General features: G+C 35.1%; 1 protein-coding gene across 2 annotated transcripts; it reads left to right on the top strand.

The window, feature by feature from the left end:
• The first annotated feature begins 3736 nt into the window (after positions 1-3736).
• Positions 3737-9123, top strand: LOC107840659 (aminoacylase-1). 2 transcript variants are annotated; one of them, XM_016684595.2, is made up of 4 exons: positions 3737-5041; positions 5259-5396; positions 6635-6874; positions 7257-7510. In XM_016684595.2, the coding sequence occupies exons 1-4, from the start codon at positions 4166-4168 to the stop codon at positions 7368-7370; spliced, it is 1368 nt and encodes a 455-aa protein (XP_016540081.2). In that variant the 5' UTR covers positions 3737-4165; the 3' UTR covers positions 7371-7510. The 2 variants fall into 2 exon arrangements, with proteins under 2 accessions (XP_016540081.2, XP_047251250.1); XM_047395294.1 differs by lacking the exon at positions 7257-7510 and adding an exon at positions 8873-9123 and having other exon boundaries at positions 3982-5041.
• Positions 9124-11459: the final 2336 nt, after the last annotated feature.

The following is an 11459-nucleotide window of genomic DNA, read 5'->3' as shown; positions in this document are numbered from 1 at the left end:
GATAAAAATAATAAAAAGTGATAGGGGCGGAGAATATGAATCTCCTTTCGCCAAAATATGTGTAGAGAATGGAATTGTTCATCAAACTACGGCCCCGTATTCACCTCAATCTAACGGAATTGCAGAAAGAAAAAAACAAACTTTGAAGAAAATGATGAATGTCTTGCTTATAAGTTCCGGTTTACTACAAAACTTATGGGAGAGGCTATCCTTACAGCCAATCGTATACTCAACAGAGTTCCCCATAGTAAGAAACAATCAATTTCTTATGAAAAATGAAAAGAAAGAAAACAAACCTTGAAATATTTCAAAGTGTGGGAGTGTCTAACAAAGGTCAAAATTTCTATGCCTAAAAGGGTTAAGATAGGACCTAAGAATGTGGACTGCTTGTTCATAGGATATGCTAAAAGTAGTAAAGCATATCAATTTTTGGTTCATAAATCCAAACATCCGGATATTAATGAAAATACAATAATTGAATCAGACAATGTTGAATTATTTGAAAACATTTACCCATATAAAATTAGACATGAACAGTCTAGTGGAAGATCTAAACGACCTCGAGATAAACCAAGTGAGAATGTACATAATAAAGAAAATCCAAGACGTAGTACACGACAAAGAACGTTTACTTCATTTGGATCGGATTTTGTAACATTTCTCTTAGAAAATGAGCCTCAAACATTTAAGGAAGCGATGACATCCTTGGACTCATCCTTTTGGAAAGAGACAGTCAATAGTGAGATCGATTTAATCTTAAGCAACCATACATGGGAATTGGTTGATCTTCCTTCCGAAAATAAATCTTTAGGTTCCAAATGGATCTTTAAAAGAAAGATGAGAGCGGATGATACTATTGACAAATACAAGGCAAGACTTGTAGTAAAAGGCTTCAAACAAAAAGAAGGCCTTGATTACTTCGATACATACTCGCCAGTAACAAGGATAACATTGATTCAAATATTAATTGCCTTGGCTGCGGTATATGATCTTTAAATCCATCAAATGGATGTGAAAACTGCATTCCTAAATGGAGAATTTGAGGGAGAAATTTACTTGAAACAGTCTGAGGGTTTTGTGGTTCCAGGAAAAGAGTTGTGTAGACTTATTAAGTCATTGTATGGACTAAAGCAAGCACCTAAATAATGGCATGCGAAGTTTAACCAAACCATGTTGGCAAATGAGTTCATGATAAATGAATATGATAAATATGTTTATATTAAAGATACTCCAAATCACCAAGTCATTGTTTGTTTATATGTGGATGATATGTTGATCATCAACAGAGACATTTCTGACATAAATGCAACCAAATGAATGCTCGAGAGAAAGTTTGATATGAAAGACCTTGGAGTTGCAGATGTGATCTTAGTTATAAGAATCCATCGAACTCCACAAGGGTTGGCACTGTCACAGTCTCATTATATCAAAAATGTACTTGACAAGTTCAAGTATATGGAATTCGGTATTTCCAAGACTCCATTAGATGTGAGCTTTGTACTTCGAAAGAATGAAGGTGAAAGTGAATCACAACTGGAGTACACAAGAGTATTGGGACGTTTAATGTATATAATGAATTGTACACGACCAGATATAGCATGCGCTATTAGTAAATTGAGTCGGTACACGAGTAATCCCAACAAAACTCATTGGATGGCAATGAAAAGAGTTTTGGGGTATCTTAAATACACTCAAGACTATGTCTTGCATTATAATAAATATCCTGCAGTACTTGAAGGATATAATGATGCAAATTGGATCACCGGATCGAACGAAGTAAAATCTACAAGTGGATATGTATTTACTATCGGTGGAGGAGCAGTCTCTTGAAAATTATCCAAACAGACTTGTATTGCTCGCTCTACAATGAAAACTGAATTTATCGCATTAGATGAAGCCGGTGAAGAAGCAGAATGACTTCAAAATTTCTTAGAAGATATTCCGTATTGGCCCAAGCCAGTGGCACCAATATGTATACACTGTGATAGCCAAGCGGCAATAGGTAGGGTAGGGAGCATGATGTACAACAGTAAATGTCATCACATGCGACGGAGATATAATACTATTAGGAACTTCTCTCTAATGGAATTATCACTGTTGACTACGTAAAGTCAAAGGATAATGTGTTGGATCCACTTACAAAAGGCCCATCTAGAGAAGAAGTGGAAAGGACATCCAAGAGAATGAGTTTAAGACCTAGGACAAGTCAGCATAACGGTAACTCTACCTAGCAAACTGGAGATCCCAAGAGTTAGGTTCAAGGAGATCAAACAAAGTTGTGTCTAGCAGGTTCAACATTGTCAGTTACCCAACCCACTCTCATGATGTAGACAATGTATATTAAACTAGGATAAGACTTAAGGTGAAAAGTCTTTTAATGATTATATAAATTTGACAGATTTGACCAATAGTTTAATCTATAGGATTGGACATTTAAAAATCACCTATGTGAGGGCGAAGTGGAAGCCGCTTCAAGGAGAATGTTAGTAGAGGCCTATTCTCTAAGCTCTCATGAAATCGGGACGTGTTCATGGCTGAAAATAACAAAACAGTGAGAACCATAAACGTTAAAAGGCTGGTTGTGTGACATGTATTATCTAGGTGTACATTAAAGCTCGCCGGTTCAAAGATATCAAATCTACCGATTGACCGAGTGCATCCGATGCATGTTCACTACGGAAAGTTCAAAGGGAAACCCACTCATCCAGATGCAATCAGTCTTTGCTTGATGATCACATATTTATCCGTAAAACTTTTACAAAAAATAGTCATTCCCCATTCATGTGGGGGATTGTTGGGTTTATAGTATATGAAAGAAGTGTGAATGGAAAAATGGAGAGTAAAATAGTGTAGGAAAGGAGACACTAAAATGGAAAGTGTACTCCTAAATTAGAAAGTTTACTCTTTCTCCCACATTGGTGGAAGAAGGGAACTTGGAAGTGTTTATAATCAAGAACACTTACTCCACATGGTAAGTGAGGCAAGAAATAAAAGATGCTTCGCGGCGTCGGCGTCGTCGCTCGCTCGGCTCGGCTTCGGATTTGGATTTGTCAATCAATCGATGAAATCTATCTTTTTGGACAAAATTTATTTGAGATTCGAACATACCAAAGGAAAAAAACGCGCGAAAATTTTTTTGATACTCCATTTATATAATATGCATGCAGTAACAGTTGCAATGTTTCAAACAGAACTGATGCTTCAGTTGCACTGTTTCAAGTGAACTGATGCACTGCTTCATGAACTGATGCATGCTTCAGAAGGATGCAATCCTTCAACGAAGTAACACACCGTTTCATGAAATGAGATGACTGTTCAGGAAAAGATGCACTCTTTGATTCGGGTACAGTGAGGGGAATTATTTCCTTAAGAAAAGTACGTGAATTCGGGCGACTTGACCATTTATGTTTCATCCTTATTTCTGGAAATAAAATACACCTTTTATAAAGATCACTTTGATCTAGGGTTGAGGATATTTTTTGTACTTCATTGTGCTCTTGTTCTTAAACTTGAACTAGTTGAAGTGGTTGTTTCTAGTATACATATTCTTGTACCCGTAGAAGGTATTATAACACATAGTTCATAAAAAAGATTTTAATCATCCCATGACACCACATTGATAAATCACACATCTCATATTTCTTTTTATAAATAATATTTGTTATTAAAAATTACATAATCAGACCCTTCTTCGAATTGTACATATATTGAAAGCTTTAATACACCAGCTTTGTCTTATAAACTTTCAAATAAACACAAACTCATACAGTGGTACATAGTTAATCATTAAAATAAATGTTTTATTCATTGAAATAATCTTTTCACATAATACACAACCTCTTTATGTCAAATATGATTCTTTTTTCATAAAATATAAACTTATCAAGTTTTTCATTTAAAATGAATTTGAAACTATGACTCGGATCAAATCATATTTTGTGGAGAATTTAAGATTCCAATTTCATAATTTATTATCATGATTTTCAATGGCATATCTAAATGCAAAAGTATTCCTTATTTTGTTGAATTCTATGCGATCGAGGTTATAGAGAATGCTGGTTGTCGTGGTAAAAGAAAAAACAAAACAAAACTGAGGAACATGTGAGCAAAGCATCCCTTAGAAGGTAAAGTGTGGGATAAACGTTGAAGCGAAGAGCAAAGAGAGATGAGGTTTAGCAGAGGGAAGCAAGACGGTTATTATCATTACCGCCACTACTCTTTGCCGTTGTTGTTCACGCTCGCGCTCGCAATCCCAGCTACGGCCGCAGAAGATGCGTCTACAATCCTATCAAGATTCCAGCAGTACCTTCAGATAAATACAGCCCAACCTCACCCGAACTACTATGAAGCCGCCCAATTTATAACCTCACAGGCCAACTCACTATCCCTCCCTTCCCAGACCCTGGAGTTTGTCGAGGGAAAGCCCCTCATTCTCATCAAATGGCAAGGCAAGGACCCAACCCTCCCTTCCATCCTCCTCAACTCACATACAGATGTTGTCCCTTCCGAGCATCACAAGTGGACTCACCCGCCTTTCTCCGCTCACTTAGATTCCACCACCGGCAACATCTTTGCCCGAGGTTCTCAGGATATGAAGTGCGTCGGGTTGCAGTACCTCGAGGCCATTCGCAAGCTCAAGGATTCCGGCTTCCGCCCCCTCCGCACCGTCTACCTCTCCTTTGTCCCCGATGAGGAGATCGGTGGTGCTGATGGCGTTGCAAAGTTTGTTGATTCCGATGCCTTTGCCGATATGAATGTTGGGATTGTACTCGACGAAGGTTTGGCTTCTCCCGCTGACCACTATCGTGCATTCTATGGAGAGAGGTCCCCCTGGTGGCTGGTCGTTAAAGCTGTAGGTGCTCCTGGACATGGCTCTAAGCTCTATGATAATACTGCCATGGAGAATCTACTTAAAAGCATCGAATCTATAAGGAGATTTAGGGCTGCGCAGTTCGATCTCGTTAAGGCCGGATTGAAAGCTCAAGGCGAGGTCATTTCTGTCAATATGGTCTTCTTGAAAGCTGGCACTCCTTCTCCCTCTGTAAGTCAGCCCGACTGTCTGATTCGAGATTCTGACCGTTATTGTACTGTTGTTGCAAGGCTGTTTGAATATTGCACTTCACTTCGTGATATTGTAGCACTTTCTGTACTGTTCCTCTTCTGAGGAACTCAAAGGAGTCTTTGGATCCCTTTTTCCTACACTCGAGAATTAATATTGAGATAAGTTTAAGATATGGACTTCTTTGTTTCTGTGGCAGGGTTTTGTCATGAACATGCAGCCATCTGAAGCCCAAGCAGGATTTGACATCAGAGTACCCCCAAACGCAGATCCGGCATCCTTGGAGAGGCGAATAGCTGATGAATGGGCACCTGCTTCGCGTAACATGACTTTTGAGGTATTAGGAAAAATAATAATCCTCACGTCTACTTTAAGAGATAAACAACCTGCAATGCGGTGGCTGCCTCCTGTTTGCTATATCTTAGTCCTTTTCTAAAGAGGAAACGCCCTATAACAATTTATGTTTAACTGTTTTCTTTTTGTTGGCTGCGGAGGGTGGATGCACCAAAGAAAAGTGTCTCATGCCTTTCTTTAGGTGTTTGCACCTTGTGGTTGATGTTACGGTTCCTTGCATATATGCTCCGCACTGCTTTCCTGTTAGCTGTCTTGTTTTTCTTTAATGTCGTTTTTCCTTTCCATTACTACTTTGATTTGCTTCACTCGAGACGAGGGTCTTTCAGAAACAACCTCTTTACTTCCAAAAGGTAGAAGTAAGGTCTGCGTACGTTCTATCCTCTCCAAACTCCACTATGTGGGATATCACTAGGTATGTTGTTATTGTTTCAATTACACATGAAGTAGCCTATTGCAGCAGTTTATCTGAAGCCTTGCTCGAGTCTATCTTCCGAGCTGCTATAGTTAGTTTATGAAAGTAGAAAAGTCTAATCTAGGATTGCTAGAGTTTCTTCGTTCCCAGCTTCTTCTCATCCTTTCCCTTTTCTCGGTCTTTTAATCTGTCTTGTTTTGCATCAGGTAAGGGAAGCATCGCTGCACTATGTTTTACCCCCCAACAAAAGATAAGAAAATTTGCAACATCAGTTTTTTTGGAAGACAAATTCATGAGCTCAATCTTAATAGAGAGATGCAAATAGTTATCGGAGTCTCTGAGAAATGCAATATCCTGTTGGGATCTTTGAATATCCTAGCTTTAGGGAGAGTGTGTGAGTAACATGACATAGCTTTTTGTTTTGTTGTCTCTAGTTTAAACACGTGTTTGCATTTGAGGGACCTCTTGTCTGAAATTCTTAAAGCTAGCCAATGTGAAAGGACCATACCATCTCTGCCTCTTCTAATTATTGTAAATGGATGGCAAATACCTTGCTACCATGAATCCACATCCTCAAACACCCCAACCTTCTGAATTCTGTAGGTGAACCCTTGATCCAAAACAAAAATAAAAATAATAGTTCCCAAAATATCTTAAGGTATACTACTTGATAGAATTCCTCGCTGATTATTGTTGGACTTTGTAAATTCCTCGCTGGTTATTGTTGAATTTGTAAAAAGGTCTATTTGAACAATAGTTAAAAGTGCAGTATGCTAATTTAAGAGTGGCAATGCCCTTGCTCTTGACAGTTCAAGCACAAGGTGTCTGTGAACGACAAGTTTGGAAGGCCAGCTGTTACAGCTGTTGACAGTTCCAATATTTGGTGGGCACTTCTTGAAGAAGCTATCATCAAAGCTAATGCCAGACTTGGAAAACCAGAAATATTTCCTGCATCAACAGATTCACGCCATTTTCGGGAGCGAGGCCTGCCAGCAATTGGATTTTCTCCGATGGCAAACACTCCCATTCTTCTTCACGACCACAATGAGGTGAGCATTACATAATATTGCTTGCTTGGTGGCACATGGTAGTTTTGTCTGTGCATAAATGCACATATAGTTTTCCTTTCCCAACCTCTTAAGTATACTCTTAATATGAGAATGCCAAAAGAAGAAGTTAGAACTCCAAAAAAAAAAAAAAAAGGAAGCAGAACATAATGAAATAGCCATCTATGGTCACTGTTTAACAAATCAACTGTTTGGTGCGTAGAAGCAAAACATTTACAGGAGGCTAGATTCTTGCACGACCGTAGAAATGGTGTAAATATGACTGGACTTGGAAATTTTGTTCACTTGTTTAAATAGTTTATTTTATGTGGTGGAAATCCTGAATTTGGCCTACGGGGTTAATATACATTCTCTTTTGCTGCAGTTCTTGAACAAGGATGAGTATTTGAAAGGTATTGATGTTTATGAGTCCATAATCAAAACATATGCATCTTATATTCAGCATCCAAGAGACGATGCTTCGAGAGAAGAATTGTGAGCAGGTTCTATTGCTTGTAAATTGTAATGTTATGTCGGTGAAGGCCATAGAGCAGTTGACATCTTTCTGCTGTAGGAATAAACAACATGGATTATGTAAAAACTCTTTCATGGGTTGTTTCCAATATTTACTTCACCAAATGGAGTTTCTCCGGCTATATAGGCAAACGAAATGTCAAAGCTCCGCCTTGGCTTGGAAATGAATGAAAAGAGAAAAAGAAGAAATAAAAGAACGGTAGCGGGTAGATTGATACTATTTAAATTGACATTGAGAGATGCAGCTATTGAAGTTTTTAGTTTGCAATCAGCCAGAAGTGTCAAATGAGTTGAAGGGTTGATTCCTAAAGGAATTGAATATTTAAAATTGGGGTGGATCATTTGATTATGGGCTCGTCATGTTTTCTCTGCTAAAAGTTAGACTAAATCTGTATCAAAAGTATAATGAAAGAATATATCTTAGACTGAAAATATAATGGGAAGTATATACATATATCAAAACTCATATGAGGGGATATATTTGACTTTTTATTGGGGTGGGGGATTTGATGAAATAGTAAAAAATTTAACTTCTTTTTATACCTCTTGTGATGTCTGACAAAGATTAAAAATGCTTTTAAATATTGAATTTTAGATCAAAAAAGTTACTTCTTTCTGATTATTTCAAAATTAGAGATTGTATATGAATTCTATCAATTTTCGAATAAAATGTTTTGAGCGAATTATTTCTTTCAACTTCAAAGTTATACATGTCATAATCTAATTTAAATTTTAAAATGCAATTTTTGTACAATAAATTTAAATTTTAGTCAATGATAACTAGTATTCGAAAAAAAAAAATTCGTTTTTCATTTTTGTATATACGAAATAGTTATTGTATAAAGTACGTATTTGATAATTAATTTTATTTTACTTTTTTTAGTGTTCTGAAAATTGACAATGGGAAGCATCCTGTTCTTGTTAAACACTTTGCTAGATGGACATATGAACAACAATATGAAGATTACATTAGTGGTGCGATATTATTAAGCATGGATGCTCCATATAACAAACTCTACACCCTACTGGCTTCTCACATTGATTGACCTGCAAAAATGTTTAATATACTTATGCAGTCTATTTATGTGTTCATTGTCTGTTTCATATGTTTTCAGCTATATGCATTTATATTATACATATGCAGTATGTTTATGAAATCACCTGCAGTTACATATGTGTCAAGCTATATGTATTTATAATGTACATGTGCAGTTTTTTTTTGTGTTCGCTGGGAGTTAGATATGGTTCCAGCTATATGTATATATATTGTAGCTATGCATTATATTTTTGTTCACTGGCAGTTACATATGTTTCCAGCTGTATGTATTTATAATATACATTTGCAGTACGTTTATGTGTTCACTGACAGTTTCATATATTTTCAGCTGTATGTATTTATAATATACATATGCAGTACTTTATGTGTAAAAATCATGTATTCTTATATGTATTTTTTTTAATATGCAGGACATATATTTTCTTTGTCATATGGTGTACTTGATTCTGAAAATGATGCATCTTGGAGCGGTTTTTTGAAAATCTGAAGGAAGCATACGGTGAAAGAAAACATATGTGTGTAGTTTCTGATTGTAATGCAAGCATCATAAAAATTGGTGGCGGTGTGTACAATGATGTACCACATTATGCATGTATGTAGCATCTACAGAAAAATATACAATAATATTGTTATAGTTTAAATATTGCAGTTACAGTTTAAATGTTGATCTGTTCATGATGTAGCATTGTGTCAAAAAACAATTGCTTTATTTTTTCACTGATAATTATATGATTCTAAATTTTGATAAAAATATTTGATGTTATTGAACTTGTTATAGTTGAATTGTTGTAATTTTTTTTTTTACTGAACTTGCTTAACTTAATTCATTATGAATATATTATACAAGACATATAACATGATTAATTTATACCTAAGAAACTGGAAGCAACACTTACTAGATTTTGAATCTGAAAAAATACATATGAGAATCTATTAAGTTCCTGTGTCCATCTATAAAAACTAAGAATAAGTTAACAAAATTTTATGTAATAAATAAAAAAATATTAAAAATACATATGAAGACATATCAATTATGTAATCAAAACATTAAATACATATATTTTTTTTAAAAAAATATATGCATTAATCATACATAAATATGCATTATTCATAGATATATACACATAATTAAAAAAAAGTTATGAATAACTCATAAATACATATGAATATCTGCTTAAATACATATGTATAAAACTGGATAAATATATATATGCATAGTCAAAAAATACAAATCTAGACAAATATATATATATCCATAGCAGAAAATACAGGGAAAAGGCATCGTTTCCACCCCAAACTATACCCGAAAAGTCGAAGCCACACAAACTATACTAGTGACCTATTACACACCTAAACTATAAAAAAGTGAAACTATTTTCACCCTGTCAGGCTACCACCACTTGCATGTGGTGTAGTGTTTTACACGCGCTGCCACGTCAATAGCACGTCAGTAAAAAATATCACTTTTTCATAGTTAAGGTGTGTAATAGGTCACTTATATAGTTTAGGTGTGGATTCGAATTTTCGACTATAGTTTGGGGTGGAAACGATGACTTTTCCCTTAATATTTTAGCCGTTTACTTTTGTTATTTAATAGGTTGGACGCGCCTAAAATAAGTGTAACACACACGCCTTAGAATGGGGATTGCGGGGAGGTAATAATATCACTTTTTTATAGTTAAGGTGTGTAATAGGTCACAAGTATAGTTTAGGTGTGGCTTAGACTTTTCGGGTATAGTTTAGGGTGGAAACAATGCCTTTTTCAGAATTGTAAAAAACATATGCAATATTCATATATACATATGCATTATGCATAAATACATATGCATCTGGAAAGAAAAACATGCATTACTTAAAACACTCATGCATAAAATGGAAAATACAAATGCATATATGAAAAATACATATAGTAACTGAAATATATATATATTAATTACTCAAAAATATATTCAAAACTGAAAACCACATATTCATACCGACATATGCATAACAGTAACATAAACTAACCAGGAAAAATTCTATTTTATAGTTTTAACATCAAAAATCTAAATATCACATCAAATAAACGTTAACATATTGACTTTCAACATTAAAGTAACATATGAAATCTAAGAAATATTCAACTAAATGTTAGTACACCTGAAGTTAACTGTTGTCAAATACAACAAATTTAAAATAAACATCAAATATCATGCACTTCAGTATCTTTTGTTATTTCAATTTTCATAGGAGGCCTCATTGGTGCTTCATCATCACTTTGTTTTTTCTCTTCTTCTTTCCTCGAACCATAATGCCACAACATTGGAGCATATCTCGTGCGAAGAAGATCTAAATCAAAATCAACATTTGAAACACATTCACCAAAAGTAAGGCACCGTGCATATGTCATCATATATAAACCACAATACCTGCAAATACAAATATATATCTATACTGTAACAAATACATCTTACATAATTCCTAAAATACAAATACATATCTTAAATTTAACAGATACATATCTTCACATTATAAAGACAAAAATACATATATAAACATATTGTCCATAAAATATAAGATTACAAATAAAAAATACATATCTATACCGTAACAAATATAAATCTTACAATATCAAATACAAATACATATCTACACTGTAACAAATACAAATCTTATCATTACCAAATACAAATACACTATAAAAATTACATTTTACAGCAATCTCGTCAGAATATATCAATCCGCCGCTACCACATCATCAAAAATTTCATAAAAACGATGGCCAAGTTCGTTTTTCACCGGATCTGCAAAACCAACAAATCACCGACTAAAATTCAACTCTTGTGATCGACTCCGGCTAATACTCGTCGGTAAAATATCATTGTATTCATTGCCGGTCACTATCACGGTGAAATCGCCGGATAGAACCTCCCTACGTCGAAAATTCATCGGGAAACGCCAAAATTGATGGATTCAATTGAATCCACCAGCCCATCCATCGCTGAAAACAACATCCCT

The sequence above is a fragment of the Capsicum annuum genome, chromosome 8 (assembly GCF_002878395.1).
Source record: "Capsicum annuum cultivar UCD-10X-F1 chromosome 8, UCD10Xv1.1, whole genome shotgun sequence".
NCBI classification, from domain to species: Eukaryota; Viridiplantae; Streptophyta; class Magnoliopsida; order Solanales; family Solanaceae; genus Capsicum; species Capsicum annuum.
This window is presented reverse-complemented; position numbering and strand designations above follow the sequence as displayed.

What these genes read in the sequence shown, in the direction of transcription:
- LOC107840659 (XM_016684595.2), top strand. Translation starts at nt 4,166, where the DNA reads ATGAGGTTTAGCAGAGGGAAGCAAGACGGTTATTATCATTACCGCCAC. An exon ending in CTGGCACTCCTTCTCCCTCT is followed by an intron (nt 5,042 to 5,258) that starts GTAAGTCAGCCC and finishes TTTCTGTGGCAG; the next exon opens with GGTTTTGTCATGAACATGCA. An exon ending in TTCTTCACGACCACAATGAG is followed by an intron (nt 6,875 to 7,256) that starts GTGAGCATTACA and finishes CTTTTGCTGCAG; the next exon opens with TTCTTGAACAAGGATGAGTA.